The sequence below is a fragment of the Talpa europaea genome, assembly GCF_964194135.1.
Source record: "Talpa europaea genome assembly, chromosome: 7".
NCBI lineage: Eukaryota > Metazoa > Chordata > Mammalia > Eulipotyphla > Talpidae > Talpa > Talpa europaea.
The window spans coordinates 106775018-106792657 of NC_140074.1; the positions used below are offsets into that span (position 1 = coordinate 106775018).

The 17640-nt window shown below is 45.5% G+C and overlaps 1 protein-coding gene across 1 annotated transcript in view; it reads left to right on the plus strand.

Moving 5' to 3' along the window:
* Positions 1-17640, plus strand: part of ACACA (acetyl-CoA carboxylase alpha) — a gene marked incomplete at both ends in the record, with an annotated part of 253999 nt that overhangs the window by 230432 nt on the left and 5927 nt on the right. Inside the window, 4 exons of the mRNA XM_084237949.1 lie at positions 4-83; positions 2179-2291; positions 14324-14478; positions 15128-15298. Of these exons, the coding sequence (XP_084094075.1) occupies positions 4-83; positions 2179-2291; positions 14324-14478; positions 15128-15298 (519 nt within the window). The remainder of the gene's footprint in view (positions 1-3; positions 84-2178; positions 2292-14323; positions 14479-15127; positions 15299-17640) is intronic.

The following is a 17640-nucleotide window of genomic DNA, read 5'->3' on the forward strand; positions in this document are numbered from 1 at the left end:
GAGCTGCGGGGTGGCTCCTGGGTTGTGATTGACCCCACCATCAACCCCCGGCACATGGAGATGTATGCTGACCGAGAAAGCAGGTAGCTTCCTTATTTCCACACACTGCCTTAAAGGATCTCTAGCAGTTGGTTTCTTCCTGGAGCACATTATAGCCAAGAGAACTTTATTTGAATCTGTCCATGCTCCAAGGTCAGAAAAGGCTTTCTACAGAGTGTCTGCTGGCATGAGTAGGAAACCAGGCTGGAGCCAGGCTTTCTCGGTGCTGTAAATTGTCCAGATTCTTTTTACCTGAAAGTTCTTTGTACCAGACAGCCCCAAACTCAGAGATAGCCCCCCTTTTTTGTTGTTCAGTTATGCCTATTCACTCTCTTTCTTAGGAATGTGGCAGAGAATGCTTAAAGGAGTTGGAATGGAAGGATTGAGTTGTTAGTCTGGGGTTCTAGAGTCTTGACCCAGCTCTGCTGCTGACTGGTGAGGAATGTGAAACAGTCCTAACTGCCTGGGCTGCTGCTCCTTGTCTATGGGACAAGCTGGATGATCACTGAGGTGAACCACAGCACCTGCGTTCTATGAGTCCAGACCACAGCTGCTCCCTGCAGTCCAGGTTCTCACTCTGGATCTCTTGGAGGCTTGTAGAACACAGTATTTGAAACACCCACAGGACTGCAGAGAAAATCTTGGCTGTAGCTGGGAGGTGGTACCTGAAAGTACTTGAGTAAAACAGATCAAGTTAGCTTCCTCCCGTGATCTGTTTCCAATCCTCTCCAAAGTAGGTAAATTTCATAACATATCTCCTTGACTTTTTTTCCACGCTAGTTCCTCCATCCAGTCATTTTATTAGAGCATGTGTGTCTCTCTTTCCCCCAAAACTTAAGTCTCCTACTATAAAGGCTACTTAGGAGATTTTAGTAGTTTCATTATCTAGTCACTAGCCCAGCGTTCTGTACCTGGAGATTTATTATTTCTAGTCCTCAGCTAGCACCTGATCTATCTGGAATAAGACAAGTTTCAGATCTAGGTCTGTCACTTGTTGGATTTAACTTCCCATACCTTAGTTTTCTCAGCTAACATATGAGAGTGCTTACCTCATAGTGGATATAGACTGGTATGGGATTGTTAAGATTTATATGTAGGGCCTCCCCGGTGGCGCAGCGGTTGAGCGTTGGGTTGCGAAGCTGCCCGTGGCCTCTGCGGCGCCGGTTCGATCCCCGGCTGCTCCCCGGCCACCGGAGGAGGGTCCCACATGGCACGCAGACCTCTCCTGCCGCCCGCTGCTCCCCTCAGCAGTGTACTTCGGTCCTTCTGCCTGCTCTGCTCCCCGCTCTGGCTCTGGTGAATTCTCTCACCCTCTCGCGCTTCTGACTGTACCCAGTGCATGTATAAACAAAACAAACAAACAAACAAACAAACAAACAAACAAACAAACAAACAAATAAATAAATAAAACATGCCTCTATAAAAAAAAATTATAAAAAAAAAGATTTATATGTAAACACATAGAACAGGGCCATGTACATGACAGTATTAACTGTCAATTTTATTTTTAATGTAGAAGTTTTTGGTTTTTTTTTTTTTTAAGGAGGAACCCAGGGTAAGATTCCTGATAATAGATCACCATCAGTATGCACTAGAAGTAACCCAGGGACCTTTCACTGTAACCCCAGTAACCCAGGGACCTTTCACCATGATGCTTCCATGGCACTAGGCAGACATCTTATCTGCTGCTTGACGTGGCCTAATGTGTCTGACTCTGACCAGCGGGCTGTCAGCTGTGTGTGGTACTGAGCAGCATCGACCCCTCATTGTATGGCCTGAAGGCTGGGGGTTTTTCTCTCATCACTGCACTTATATCATCTTTTTTTTTTTTTTTCCTGGACAATAATGTAATTTCTGTTACCCTTATCAGCTGTAGGTGGTGGAATCTGTATTCTTCTCCCTTTGAGATGGAAGTAGACTGGTGTGGTAATGAGGATTATTTTAATTGCTTTTTGCCACACTTTTCTCATACCTTCTCTGGTGCCTGCTCCTCTCCCAAGAGTTACTTCTGTGAACCGTGGGTGGGCAAAACCATAATGAAGCTATTTCCTGGTCCACAAATTGTAACTGGCCTCATTCTGTTGTATCCTTCCTTAAAGTGCCCCTATTTCTGTTTTGTTTTCTTTCTTTCTGATCCAGGGGATCAGTTCTGGAGCCAGAAGGGACAGTAGAAATCAAATTCCGCAAAAAGGATCTGGTGAAAACCATGCGTCGGGTGGACCCCGTCTACATCCACTTGGCTGAGCGATTAGGTATGTCTGCTCATCCTCCTGGCAAATCAATGAGCCATTCAGCTGATTTGTAATGAGTGCATTCATAGGCCAGGGGAGGAGGCACTGAAGCATTTGATCAAATTCATGATAATCTTTATTTACTGTCCTCTATATGGTAAGAACCCTGGTAGAATGAAATAGTGTGTGTAATAGAAGGCAAAGTAGGGCCTAAAAAAGCAAAAGTCACCCGATTTTTCTTCTGATATTTCCTTATAGTTCAAATAGCCCATCTTTCTAGGCTTATGGATGTCCTTGCACAGAGTGAGTAGCTGGAAGTGGCTATTGGGGGCAGGCTACCCAAGCAGAGAATATGCCACACTTCTATGTCCTGTCTCTGCTCGTCTCCTTGGACAAGCCCCCTCGTTTCTGAGGGATGTGAGAGTCAGTATCGTGGATAGAAACCAGAGACCAGCCCAGCCAGTGCTCTGGGGCCATGCTGAGCTGGAGAAATGGGAGTTTAGAATGTGGGCTATTTGCCTACCGACAGAGGCTGCGCCACAGTGGCCCGGGAGCTTTTTGCACTTGATGCTGCCAGCCATGACTCTGCTGCTCATTTGTTTTGGGTCTTTTGGAAGGTGCTTGCATGTGAATGTAGGACTAACTGTGGGAGCCTGTGTTGAGTCCAGAGTCTGAGTTCCAGATTCTTTCAAAACACGAATTTTCTGCCAGATCTCCCATTGAGCCCCTTGCTATGTTAGAAAGGATAATGCTCGAGGTGCCGTTTGCTGGTTGGTTTGTTTTGTTTTGTTTTTTAAAGGAACAAGTATTATCTTTAAAAGATAGTGAAACTCTGAATGGAAAGACTGAAAATGAGAAACTGGCTCATTTGTGTCCCAAATAGTAACGTAATTACTAAAATGCCATTTGTGGTTCTATCTTCTCACCATCTAGAGAAACAGAAACTTCTGTGGGTTTGCTTGTCTTCTCGAGACCACATGTCCTGTTGTTTGCAGCCCTGAGCCAGGTTGCTTGCCACACATAGTGACTGGAGTTGCTCTAAACCTTGTTTGTGTCCCATTGTTTGCCATCAGGTAACAGCCACCATTAACTAACCCACTGGCAGTTTGATCCTTTTATGGGAAATGCACACGTACAACAAGAAATTGGCAGAGTTGTTTATAAAATCTATTGCCACCCAGAATTGTTGAGGTGGGTTTTTTCTCTTTCTTCTCCAAACAGGATAATTATTTCTGACCAACCCCATACACTTTAATTAAAGTAACTGCAGCTCAAGAGCAAGTTACTTACAACTGTACATAGAGAGAGCTCTAAAAGCTTCAGCCACTGATAAGCATCTCACTTCGATGGCTCATAATTGCTCCCAGCATCCGGCGATCGTTGCTGCTGTTTTTACTACTAATTCTGTACAAAAGCAGCAATGCCACAATTGCAGGACACAGCGAATTGCATAATTTTCCCTTTTTTCTTCTTTTTTTTTTTTTTTCTTTTTCTTTTTTTTCTCTTTTTTGCTGGTTTTCTTTCTGGCCAATTTAAAATTTGTCAAAGTCGGTCTTCTTCTGGATCACTGCCCTTTGATATTTCGCGCACTCCATTTGCCACAAACAAGCCGCAGGGCCGCAGTTCATGCTGACTCTAGCAGAAGCAGAGAGAGCTCCATTTATCTTACACTGCCTGCTGAATTCCTACTCATTAACTGGGGGTTCACTGCCTCTTTTTAACCCCCCAATGGCTGTTATCATCCCTTCAGAGTAACTGGGTGGTAGGAAGAGGGATCCTCTCTGACATCTGTTTGCAGACTGACTGGATGGTGAGGGGTGTGGGGCTGAAGCTTCTTTCTCTTGAAGGAAAGTGATATCGCTCCCACCTTCACCCAGCACCTTTTAACTTTTGAAACCCAGGAAGGGGAGAGGGAGGAGACTGCCAACTGATGGCCATTTAATCATTTGTTACAAATCATCCCATTATCAATTTCCTATTCTCATTGAAGAAAACTATATTTATTTAACCTTGACCAAAATGGAACTAGAGAAAGAATCCTCAGTCTGCTAAATGTGAAACAGGCTCCGGCCCAGGGCAGCTTGGGAACATGAGCAGTGGGTCTGGAATAAAAATAACTGTATGAGTCTCGGGTATGTTGCTCGCAGGTAAATTGTTTGAATGTCAGTTTTTTCTCGTACAAAGTGGAGATTACGCTCCCACCCACCCAGCTAATGTGAAGATCAGATGAAGGTGCATTTGCTTTGAACCTGTGAAGCATTTTTTCAAGCTTGGGATTGGCGTCATTAGAAGAGAGGGCTGTGTTAGGTCTCCAGCATCCCCTGTGGCTTAGGTCCACTGGGGAGCAAGTGGGATCTGAAAGGAAATAGAAAAAAAAGACATGGTCTTGTCTTGTAGGCATTTGCAGGCTTTCAGGGAGCTCACACCCCCAGGTCACCAGGGAGATAATGGAATATGCTGTGAGCCCAGCTTCTTTTGAGTTCACCATGGCTTTTTGCTCCTCTCAATGCCCACACCCCAAGACTGTCAGCATGCTTTTTCACAGAGTGAGTGAAAATGATCTCATTTTCCAGATTGGAAGATTGAGGCAAAAAAAGAAATTAAATACATCATCCGCGGTACAAATAAACGTGTCAGCGCCAGAATGGGTTTCTGCTTCCCTCCGTTCTACTTTTCTCAGAATTTCCTCAGATTTTACCTCAGCTGAATAGTGAGCCTGGTCAAAATTAAGCAGGAATCCTTTTCTTTTGTGATGTAAAGCCAATTCCACCGAGAAAGATCTGATTTAGAAGAAAGCCTGTGGAAGTGGATGTTATCTGCTGTTCCCAATCTCCCCAAATCAGCCTCCACCCTGGGGAGCATGCTGCCAGAGCCCTAGACAAACCAGTGCACAGCGGAGAGGTTGTTCAAAGCACGATTACTACTTCTCTAAGGGTAATGAGGAACTCCTGACAACTAACTTCATCTCTCAGAATTTTTATTTTTAAAAATGACTTTTTGCCATTTTGTGTAGTTAGTTTGGGTCGGAAGGTGGTGAATACTAGTTTATAGACCTGTGATTATGAAAGAGTATGAAAATAGTACATTGATTTCTGATAGAGGTCAAGGGAACTACCCCCAGAAAGACAGGTGAATTAAGCCCAAATGCTAGTCTTGCATTGCTGGACAGTTCCAGGCCTGGGTTGTCAGAGCTCGGTTTAGTCACTTTGGGATGGATAGTGCCCTGCTCTGGTTATCTAGGAAAATTAAATCCCTCCTCCATATCTAGAGCCTCAGCCTTTCTAGACCTCTTGGTGTCCCTCTGACATCCTTCTGCCCCCTCACAAAGCCAGGAGCGTGGCTGCGGAACAGTGCGGCCTTCTGAGCCTGGCCTCTTGAGTGCTGTGACCTCAGGTCCGCTCCTGGATCCTCACCCTCTTGCGTGTTCAGAGGGAAATGACAAGCCAATTCAGAGAGAGAACTGCCCAGACCAAGTGTGAAGCAATTGTATGTTTCTCACTGTCCCTCTCCCTCAATACAAGGAATACAGGAGCCCCTTCGTAGAACTTCATTGTGCTCCAGACATACATCCCAGTCATGGCCTCGTTCCTTAGACAGCCTGGCTGCCTGCCAAGTAGCACCTCAACTGGGCCTATACAGTGCTTGCCCTGGGAGAGATGGGCTGACAAGGCACTGCCCTTCCAGCCCAGTCGCACCCAGAATGGAGTGCTGTTACTGGGTGAGGATCAATGTGTGTGTGACAGCCTCGGGGCGGACCTTCCTCCCCAGCCTTCACTTAGCAGCCAAGATGACAGGAAAGGGACTCTTCCTTGGGTTAAAGGGATTCAGGGTTGAGCTGCTTTTTGGGCAGAAGTATTCAAAGTATCTGAGCTGGGGCCTCCCCGGTGGCGCAGCGGTTGAGCGCTGGGTTGCGAAGCTGCCCGCGGCCTCTGCAGCACCGGTTCGATCCCCGGCTGCTCCCCGGCCACCAGAGGAGGGTCCCACATGGCTTGCAGACCTCTCCTGCCGCCCGCTGCTCCCCTCAGCAGTGTACTTTGGTCCTTCTGCCTGCTCTGCTCCTCGCTCTGGCTCTGGTGAATTCTCTCACCCTCCCGCACTTCTGACTGTACCCAGTGCATGTATAAACAAACAAACAAACAAATAAATAAAACATGCCTTAATAAAAAAAAATTTTTTTTAAAAAGTTAAAAAAAAAAAGTATCTGAGCTGTGTGTGCTTTTCCATTTGTGTTCCCTCTTCAAGATACCATAAGCTGAAAAGGGTCAAAGTTATTATTTGAGGCAGAAAGCATGTCCTTCCCTGAAAAGTTAAGCCTTAAGCCTGGGAAAGATGTTGGGAAGTGGCCTCTGGCCTGCTCTCCCATTGCATGTGGAGTATCCTCGCTGGCACCATGGCCACCCAAGTGCTGGGCTCTGTGGGAGGTAGGCTGAGGAAGACACATGAGGTTTTCTGCCCCAAAGGAAGAGACTGTGGGATCTTGCCTCTTCAAGTGAGCAACAGCTTACAACCTCATCACATTGATACAGAACTTGTTGGCTTGATGCACTTCAGCGCAATGGTAACATTTCCTGGGAAGGAGAAGCAGTGGTTTGGACTGATCCATTCATCTGGTTGTGCTTACGAGAGCAACTGGGCTTGTCTCTTCCCAGGAAGTACCATTCACAGTTCTCTGTAGGCTGCAGGGGTCTGGCAGGCATTTTGTGAGACTGAACCTAAGCTCCTCCTGCCTGCATGCAGGCTGTTGTCAGAATGGGTCTGAGCCACCCTCTTCCCTTGGGTCCCTGCTGGCCCCGGTCTCTGCCTCTCCACTTGTCCTCCTGCCCTGTTGCCACTAGGATTTAGAGAATTCTGTGCTGTTTCTGGACTCTTGTGTGGAGGTGTTTGGATGGAGGCACTGAGAATAGGACTGGGGATGGGAAAGGATGGGGATGGAGTGGTGGTAATACTTTTTTTTAATATTTTATTTTATTTTAAGATTTATTTATTTATACATAAAAGAGCTGGGGTAAAGGCCAGAGATGGGGGGGGGGGGTGAGAGGATTCACCAGAGACAGAGTGGGGAACAGAACAGGTAGACTGATGAAATATACTGCTGAGGGGAGCAGTGGGTGAGGCAGGAGTCTGCTGCACCATGTGGGTTGCTCCCTGGCTGGCTGGGAATCAAACTGGTGCTACAGAGGCTTTTGATTGCTTCATAGTGCAGTGCTTAACCCCTTGTGCCATTAGGGAGGCCCCCTATTTTATTTTATTTTAAAGATTTATTTATATATACAAGAACTGGGTACAGGCCAGAGGTGTGGGGGTGAGAGAACTCACCAGAAACAGAGTGGGGAGCAGAACAGGCAGATTGAAATACAGCAGCAGGCAAGACAGGAGAGGTCTGCTGCGCCATGTGGGTAGCCCCCTGGCGTGCTGGGGATCGAACTAGTGCTGCAGAAGCTGCAGATAGCTTCATAGGTTGCATCTTAACCCCTTGCGCTACCAGGCAGGCCCTGTAAATATTTTATACAAAATTCATTAAGTAGAAAATATGGGGGCTTGAACAGGTTAATAAGTAGGGGGTGGGGTGGAGGGAGTAGGATCAAAACAAGGGAGGTGGGAATTGTATGGGGACTATAACGAAGATGAAAATGCATACATTGTGCAAAAATGAAAAATTTTGTAAAAAATATATAAAATAAATAAATAAATTAGTAAATATGTAAAAGCCAAAAAAAAATTATATTTGTCAAGTCTGGTTCCCCTAATGTTAAGTTCTGTGACCTTAGGTAATACATTTTTTATTCTTATTTGGAAATCTCTGGGTTTACTATAATGATTCCTAAAATATGAACAACAGAGCACTAACACCATTGTAAGGAATTTTAGGGTTAAACATCCTTGAGAGAATTGCTGTTAAAATCAATATGCAAATGCAGTTGTATTGAGATAGGTACATCTCCCTTTGAAGAAAAGCAGATATATGAAAATGGGATTTAAAAAAAAAAAAAAAAACTAGGTACATTGGGAGAAATTATTCCCATTACAAAAGGATTATTTGCTTTACCAAAGGATTCACTGCAGGGTTCCTTCTAAATAGCTCCCCTAAGGCATTTAAAACAGGATCTGATTTACGCAGTTTTTCAAGAATGCTTTTGTGTAAAGAAAGGAACACCTGTATGGATACAAAAATAGTTTTGCGAGGTTCTTGTTTTTACTCATCTTACTATCTTTATCGAGAAATTTCCTTCAATATAGAATGTGATTCCATAGATCTTTTAAACAGCTACTTATGTTTATAGTTCTGAATGTTAATAAGACTCCAGTCCTCTCTTTCTTTTCTTTTTTTTTTTTTGCTGACTTTTTCAATTTCAAGGTTGAGGAATGGGTATGTGACCTTATGTCTGAGATATTCAGGAGCTTAGTGCAGAGGGCAGTCTAGGTGTTTTCTTTAGTGTAAGTATTTAACCAATCAAAGCAAATGGCTTTCTTAAGAGAAGGAAGAGTACCCATCCAGGTTAAAATTGGTTTAAATTTACCTAGGTTTGTTAATATAAATTTTAAAAAAGTTAAGACTAAAAAACACTTTAATATCACCTTCTTTTGTAAAACATGTTTCCTTTTTGGCAGATTAGGGTTGTTGTTTTTACATAGATGAGAGACTGAGTTCACAAAAGGAAAGAGATTTCTGCAAGGTCATCTTGTGCCTCTGGCTGAGCAGAGAATTTTTAGCCCAGCAATCAGATTTTCATTCTAAGCTTTGAAGGTCTCATCCCTCCCCAAAAGATCCTGATCCGCCAGGAAGAGGCTTCCCCGCCTTAGGCCGGGCACCCTTCCCTTGCTGCCTCCAGTGTACCAGCAGGTGAAACACCACCTGCAGAAGCCAGCCGTCTCCTTGGACACTTCCCTTCAGCTTCGACACCATGGAAGAGAGATGTGGTTTTTCATTAGGTCCTGGCCCCGAGAAAACCGACAGGCAACTGCCCTTTGGACATTTTTGGGTATTTGTTTCATTTAAATAGCATGAGCTTTGAAGGCAGGATACCTTAGCCAAAATCCCCACTCTCTTCCCTACCTCTGTGGCCTTGGCCAGTTACTTCACTTTTTTGTGCCCTAGTTTTCTCATCTGTAGACTAGTGATCTTTTAGGATTGTTTCAAGGATTACATGAGATGAACATTGTAACATCTCAATAACAGTAGCTACTCCTACTTGACCGAAGTAGTAATGCCTCTTCTGTATTTAACTCTTTACATTAAAATTTTAAGGTTGGATTTTTATTATGTCTTGGGAGATCTTATTTGGGGAAGAGAGGAGAGCAGCCTACCTCTGCTCTCCCACTTAAGCCTTTTCCTAAAGTAGGATTCTAGAAAAGAATGACTTTCCCCTCTGTAGCATATTCTTAAACACACGCACGCACACACACCGACTTGGTTTCCTAAAAACCCTGAGGCCCTGCAATCTGGCTAGAAAAGAATGAAAACCATTCCAAGATATTTAATTGTACAGGGAGCTTACAGGATTGATCGAGAGCTTAGCTTTTTACAATAGCCCAGTGAATAAGAAATGCTCCTGACAAACGATCAATGATAGGATAATCACTCTTTATCCCCCTCCTCATTCTTACCTTCTTTCTTTCAGGAGAACAGGGTTCAGAAGTCAAAAATCTTTATAGACGCCGCTTTTAAATTAAGCAGAAAATAGACATTGACATATTTGTTAATCTCCTCTAAATCATTACCAGGGCTGGCTGCTTTGCTGTACAAGGAGAGAGGGGCCCTCGGTATGCTACGCAAGGGTCTAACAAGCTTGAGAGCAGCCTTTTGTTTTTAGAAAATAAAATTTAGAGAACCTCCCTTTTCCACCCCCGCTCCAAACAAATCCTTGACTTTCTCATGTGCATTTTAAAATATATACATTCTCTATTTCTGCCTTGTCCTTTAATGCCTTTTTGAGGTAGATCTTGAGCTGTGATCAGAGATATTACTGAAGGTATCAAACAAGGCAGTCTTTAGGGGACGCTCTGTCATCTTCCAGTCTCTGGAGGACCAGAGCATCACAGGTGTTAATACATTGTTCTTTGAAAGCTCTAGAATAGCTTGACTGGTTGTATGAGACCTTTGTTGGTCCTGGAGGCAGCCTTCTCTGTTGCTCCAGCTTGGAAAAGCCAAGGCCCTATTCCCAGAAGGCTGTGCTCCTAGACTGCGGAGTCCTCCTCTGCCCCCAGTGCTGTTAACTCCTCTTTAACATAATGAATCAAATTCTTTGTCACCACTGCCAGGGTCTCTGCTTGGCTGCCTTCAGTATCCTTTAATGTGGAAGAACACAGGTTTTGGAGACAACCAGACCCAAGTGTAAATACCAGCTTTGCTACCTAAGAGCTGGATGCCATTTGGCAAGTCACTTTACATTTCAGAGCCTTGGTTTTCTTATTTGTAAAATAGATACCCTGTCTGTCGGTTTGGGTTATCATAAGGATTAGATATGACGTATGTGAAGCAATTTGGAAAGTACAAGGTAACGAGGTATTCAACGTGGCAGCAGTGGTGGCAGCAGTGGTAACAGCTGGCCAGATGTAGGTCTGAACTGTGAATGGTTACTTACAAGCCATGTGATTCTGGAAGCACTGAGTGCCAGCACATAGCAAATGTTTAGTAAATGGTATGTGTTATATATCGGCGCACCTGTATGTGTGTGCACACAAGTGTGTGCCGTGAGGGAGACTGTTGTAAGGGCCTGGAACTCACTGTTCAGTCATGTCCATGATCCTGTTCACGGTCATCCCTCACCCCCCAACAGAGCTGTGATTTTTACCTGTTGTGTTAGATCTTGATTTCACAATAACAGGAGGAGCTACCCCTGAATCTTAGGGCTATCTAAGAAATCATATCCAACCTACCAAAGGGGAATTGGAGGGATTATCTCAGTTGTGGAATGGAGCTATGAGGGACCTTCAGCTTTATCAACCAGGATTCTGCCATCATCACTTACCCTTTTCTGAAATTAAAGGGATGTGCCTAACTGAAGCATTTGTCTTCTGCCCCAGTAAGCAAGAAGACACAACCTGGTATCAAAGGCTTCAGAACCAAACTTCTGCGCATGAGTCCTGGCCTTGCTCTTTTTTAGCTCTCTGACCTTGGGAGCTCACATCCATTGTCAGAGACTCAGTTTCTTCACCTGTGAAATGAGGATAATGTAATGTTAACTTTGATTATTGATTGTATGCATTAGGGAACCAGGAAAAGTTTTTTAGTTTGGCTTAATTTTTTAACTTTCCATTTAATGTAATTTCACAAAAAGGTATCAGACTAGTACAAAACTTCCAATGCCTGTTCTTCAGCTTCATCTATTGCTGCCATCTTGTCTCATTTGCTTTATCATTTCTGCATGCCCATGTGCATATTGTCACTTTCTACACACACACACACACACACACACGCACACACACTTTCTTTGAACCATTTGAGAGTAATCCATAGACATCATGCTCCTTAATGGATAAGTATTAGTCTAAGAATGCAGAGTTTCTTTTATGTAACCACATACACTTATCAAAATCAGGAACTATAACACTAGCGCAGTACTACTGCCTCGTTCATGATCCATGTTAAAATTTTACCAGTCCTCCCAAAGGTGTCTAATCCCAGACCACACACTGCAGTTATCAAGTATTTTTAGTCCACTTTACAGTGGTTCTTTGACCTTTCTTTGTCTTATATTTTCCAATGGTTCGAGTCAGATTATTTACGTTTGGCAGGAACATTGCAAAAGTGATGTTGTGTCCTTTTGAGGACATTGTATCATGTGGCATGTGCTATCAGTCTGTCCTGTTCTTTATGATGGTAATTTGATTACTTGTTTAAGATAATGTTCACCAGTTAACCCACTATAAAGTTACCATTTCCCCCTTTGTAATTAATAAGTAGTGTGTCAGGAGATATTTTGAGACCATGTAAACATTCTGTTCCTCATCACACTTTCACCCGCTAATTATCAGTTAGCCATTGATAATTCTTGGCAAGATCAGCTACTGTGATGGTTGTAAAATGGTGATTTTCTAATTCCATCATTTCTTTATGGCTATTAATTGTTATTCTGCTGGAAAGAACTCCTCCTCATCCCCCAGTTAATTATTTTTATCAAGAGGGACTCAAGGTTCTTATTTTATTCCATAAATATTGTATCTGATAATAAATATCATAAATATCATTACCCTATTTTGATAAAATGATGCTCAAATTATCCCAGATTTGGCCAATGAGAATACCTTTAAACTAACTCCTGTGTCCTTCTAACATGTCCCAATCATTTTTTGAGCACTTCCTTGCTTTTTGTGATATGTTCAGACCCGTCTTTCAGTTTTCCTCCCTAGCCCTGGATTCATCCATTTCTCAAAGAGTCTTGGTTCCTTTCACTGGAGAAGGAAAAATATTTGCTGCTCTGTCAAGGATATTGTAACTGAGAAAATCTCATCTCAGAATAAACCAGTTAGTCTTCCTCCCATCAGTTCTTCAGGCAGATCACACTAGAATAAAGGGGCCTTAATCTCATCCCTCAGTCGGTCTGTTTGCCTGTTTGGAAGACAAGGGTGCCACCGTGTCAGGACCTCAAAGCAACAGGGCAGTGATTGTCCTGGATGTGGGAACCCAAGAAAAGATGTCTTCAGCACTCTTCATCAGTTTCAAAGTAGTGATGGGGAGGGGGAGAGAGAGAGAGAGAGAGAGAGAGAGAGAGAAAGAGAGAGAGAATTGGCATTGGGTGTCCAAAAACCTCATAAAAATGAAACTAGGTACTAGAGTTGCATCCCTATTCTATTAACATGTGTTTATGTATAATACTGACGGCTCACTCACCAGCCCAAGGCTGTTTATGGCATTTGATTCATAGTGGCATAAAAAGCAAGGCCTGTTCCCAGGCAGACATGCTTGAAATAGGCCTTTCCCTTTTGCATCCCATCACGGTGGTCATGTATTTATTAGTCAGCTTTGGTGACAAAGCACTTGAGGTTGTCCCTACGCCAGGGACTGTCACCTATTGCTCCTTCGGCTAGACTTACTCCTCTTTACTAGGCACCTAAATTTCCAGTATTGATTGCAAGTCCCACTCTGAGAGTTATTAAGAAGAAAAGCACAGAGTAGCAACACCTCTACTGGACACTATTGATGGGGGGGGGGGTCCCCCTGGTTATAAGAATCCCATAGGCTCCTATCTGTTGAATGAGGGTACTGTGTGCTTATAAGCCTGATGATCCAAATGGGATCATCATCTACTGCCTTTCTCTTCTTCCCTCTTCCTTCTCCATTAGCCCAAGAACCAGAATGCCTGTTTCATTGTGGGCAAGGGTTGGCTCTGGCAGCAGCAACCAGGCAGGAGGCTAGGGGCTGACTAATCCACTGAGTTGGCATGAGACACACAGATATAGTTCTCTTTAGAGTGGATTCTACCAGTTTTAGGTTACAGTTACCCAAACCTGAGATTCGATGCGGAGTAAAACAGTGTGCAACTTTCAGAAGGGTTCCGGTCCTTATCAAGGTGCTGGGTAACTGGGGTGGACATGGGGAAAAGAGATGCTGGTTGGTGCTCGAAGGCAGAGAGGCTCTTCTACCATGCCCCACCCTGGGAGAGTCCAGCCACTCTCTCACTGGTCAGAGGTCATGGGTGCCGCGTGCTGCCGCGGAGAGGGGGGCATGTCAGTCAGTGAAATAAATGATGGGAGACCCAGGCCTCAAGGTGGCTGCTTGCACCTGCTCAGGGAGAGACCTGGGGAGGACACCCATGCTGCTTCTTAGAGTCGCTTCCACGGGGCAAGGGCATGTGGCTCCCTGTGGCAGGGTGAGGCCAGGTCTGGCATCTTGCAGAGGGAGTCCTGTTACTCAGCAAAGAGGTGATGAAGACAATGGAGAGCCAGGCAGCAGGGGGTAGCTGTGTGTGTGTGTGTGTGTGTGTGTGTGTGTGTGTGAGAGAGAGAGAGAGAGAGAGAGAGAGAGAGAGAGAGAGAGATTCCTGTGACTGGCTGAGTCTCTGCGGAGACTCCTGGTCACCCAGTGTGTGACGGGCAGGTTTATTTAATTGCAGGCACCCCAGAGTTAAGTGCAGCTGAGCGGAAGGAGCTGGAGAACAAGTTGAAGGAGCGGGAGGAATTCCTAATTCCCATTTACCATCAGGTAGCCGTGCAGTTTGCTGACTTGCACGACACACCGGGCCGGATGCAGGAGAAGGGTGTTATTAACGTAAGTACAGTGGTTGCCACTTCTCCCGACTTGTCAGAGACCTGCGAGTGAGCGAGTGCACGCCTCGTGCACATGGGCTCACGGACGGGGTGCTGTTAGGGCTAGATTAAAACAGCGTGTGCAGAGGAAACCGTTTTCAGGTGTTTTTTTTTTGTTTGTTTTTGTTTTTTTGTTTGTTTTTTTTTTTAGAGAGTTTCCCTTTTACTGTATCCATGGTCATCCTAAAGCAATTATGATTTAGGTAACTGTGGGCTCCTCAGAGTCAAGCTCTATTTTACTAATGGGAAACTGAGTCACATGTGTTCCTGGGGACAGCTGTTGCAGGCTGTGAAGTACTCTAAGGTCAAGGTTCCAGCAGCAGCTCATTCTCATTGGATCTGCATTCAAGTAGTTTGAGCCATCTGCTCAAAACCTGTTCCTCACTCAACTAATCTGAGAGTTCACAGCTTCTCCAGAACATGTCAGCCCTGTGTAGGGTGAACTCAGATAGGCCCCTTGCTATGTACGGTGCTGCAGTCAGCTGGGCTTGGGGCTCTAAACTGGGAAGCTCATGGTCAGCTCGAGTCTAGCAACTTGGAGGAAAGTAGGGGGGTGTGGCTGTGGCGGGCACTGAGCTGGAATGACTAAGCTTTTTCTTATCTGTGTGTAGGACATCCTAGACTGGAAAACATCCCGTACCTTTTTCTACTGGAGACTGAGGCGTCTCCTGCTGGAGGACCTGGTCAAGAAGAAAATCCACAATGCCAACCCTGAGCTGACCGACGGCCAGATCCAGGCCATGTTAAGGCGCTGGTTTGTGGAAGTGGAAGGAACAGTGAAGGTGGGTGGGTGCCTGTGAAGGCACCTTCATGCTGTGCTCCTCACTCCACCTGAAAACCACCAGGCTTGTTAGCCCAGAACCCCCAGGCCTCTAAGGGTTGGAGTTGAAGGGGACACACAGGCTAGGCCCTCTTTCCTCTGCCACAGTAATAGGTCATGATGTCTTGTCAGAAGAGGTGGTACAACATTTTTTTTGCGCTCATTCTGTCATTCTGCAAACCCTGTGCATAGTCAGTACCAGATGCTGCATTAGGCCCTGGGGCCATGGTGGTGAAAGAGGAGGCAGTCTCTTCCTGTCCACCCAGAGCTCACCACCTGTTGTAGACAGGGACACAGATTGGTCAAGCGGTCACACACATCAGCGAGGCCAGTGGTAAACATAGCCCACCTGGGGCAGAGCAGAGCTCAAAGAGCCCACTATTTGGGAGTGGAGAGAGGAGAGTCTGACAAGACTTCGTGAAGAAGTGATGTCTCAGCAGAGACCTGGAAAGAAAGGAGGAACGAATCAGAGGAAATGGTTAGCTGCTGGGAAGAGGGGGAATTGCCTGAGCAGAGGGAACAGCATGTGCCAAGGCCTGAGAGCAGAGTATGGAAGCCTGCAGGGCACTGCACACATTTCAGGATGGCTCAGAGACTGGGTGCAGAATAAGACAACATGCAGGCCTGACCATGCAGCACCTGGGAAGCTGTATTGAGGGGACCTGAGGTCTTTGGGAAGCCACTGCGGTGCTTTAAGCCGCAGAGCAATGTGCTCTGATTTGTGTTATAGAAAGACACTCAGGCTATTTGGAGAAAATAGTCCTTAGGTAGCTGCTGTGACTATAGCTCAAGAGCTGATTTCAGATCTGAGCTGGAAGGAAATGTCTGCCCTTCCTGCAGGGAGCTGGGAATCCAGCCTCTTCTTGGGCCGATCTCACAGGGAGATGGCACTCCTGCTCTTGCCCAGGCTGGGCATGGGGTGGGTCTGCGTCCATGCACTAGCGTTTGCCACTGGAAATTTGGTGTAAAGAAGATAGTTGCTGGAAGATGGGCAGGAAAGTCAGAACTTTACTAAGAAAAAGGCAATTAGCTTTTATTAGTGGTAAATGGCTTAAGATAATCACATATACATTTTATCAAAATATTGGTAGTACGTGCTGAAAACGTGTCTTTTCCTATGGGATGATGCTCCTGTGGGGGCATTTGGTGCCTGCTGGGTTAGTCTTGATGGAGGGCGGGCACCTCACCCTCTTCCTGGAAAGCGTTGCTGAAACCTCTACTGACTGTTCTCAGGCAGGAGCTCCCAAGATGTGCCAAAGGATTGGAAGCGAGTGGGTCAGGTGCTTCTAAGATTCACCTTTGTACGGGTCTGACCATTTCTTTACGACTGAAAGGCTTCTTTGGATAAATATTTCAGATGTGCAGCGGGGGAGTGCAGCCTTACGTGACATTTGGTTCAGGTTAAGGTCAGTGTGTGGCATCATAATTGAGTGAGACAATTTTGTCAGTGGCTACTGGCAGCTCCTAGTGGAAGTTGGCATTGAAAGTCACGCAAGTGTAAAATAAGAGGTTGTTCTCCAGTTAAGAGTGGCCGGCTAGGTAAATGGAGTGTGCGTGTGTGTGTGTGGCCAGGAGAGGCCTGCAATGCCTTCCTACCACATTAGTCACTAATGGACGTGCACAGCCTCAGTGGGCACAAGGATGAGGAGAAGGAATAGCTTCCCTCGAAGCATGAAGTGAGTGGAGAGGCCCTTTACTTGCTCCTTAGCGTCCTGCTCTCAGGGGACAGTGTGTCTTACAGTGCAGAGAACATACTCCCGGCAGGAACTCAAATGCCGAAGACAAGCCCAGGCCCAGAGCTCAGAAGGCTTCCCCGCTGCCCCCAACCATGAGGCTGCTTCCCTTGCCCTGACAGAGCACTGTCCTGACTTTAGCCTGAGAGGACGGGCGGGTGATCCCATCACGTGGCTTTGAAACCTCCTGCCACATTCTGCAGGCTCAGCAGGACCTAGTTTAGTGTGGGGTGGGTGATAAAATCTGCAGTGCCCTTGAGGGAGGAAAATGGTACAGTGTTCAAAGCCAACTGCGCCGCCTCTGAAGGGCTGACATGGAATCTGCTCTGTGTCTGGGAGTGATTTGAAACCGTTGCGCTTTTTCGGCTCTTCAGGCAGTGATGGGCAGTGTGTGCTGTGTCTCAGGTCCAGACATTGACCAAGTCTAGACGCTGGCTTTGCCCCAGGAAGTACCCCTCTAGGCCTTATTGCTGTTTCTGGTAGGACAGCATCTGTTAGCCATGCTACGTGTTCTTTTTTCAATCTTAATCCTGAAAAGAGAGAATCAGAAGACACTGATGTTGTAGAGCTG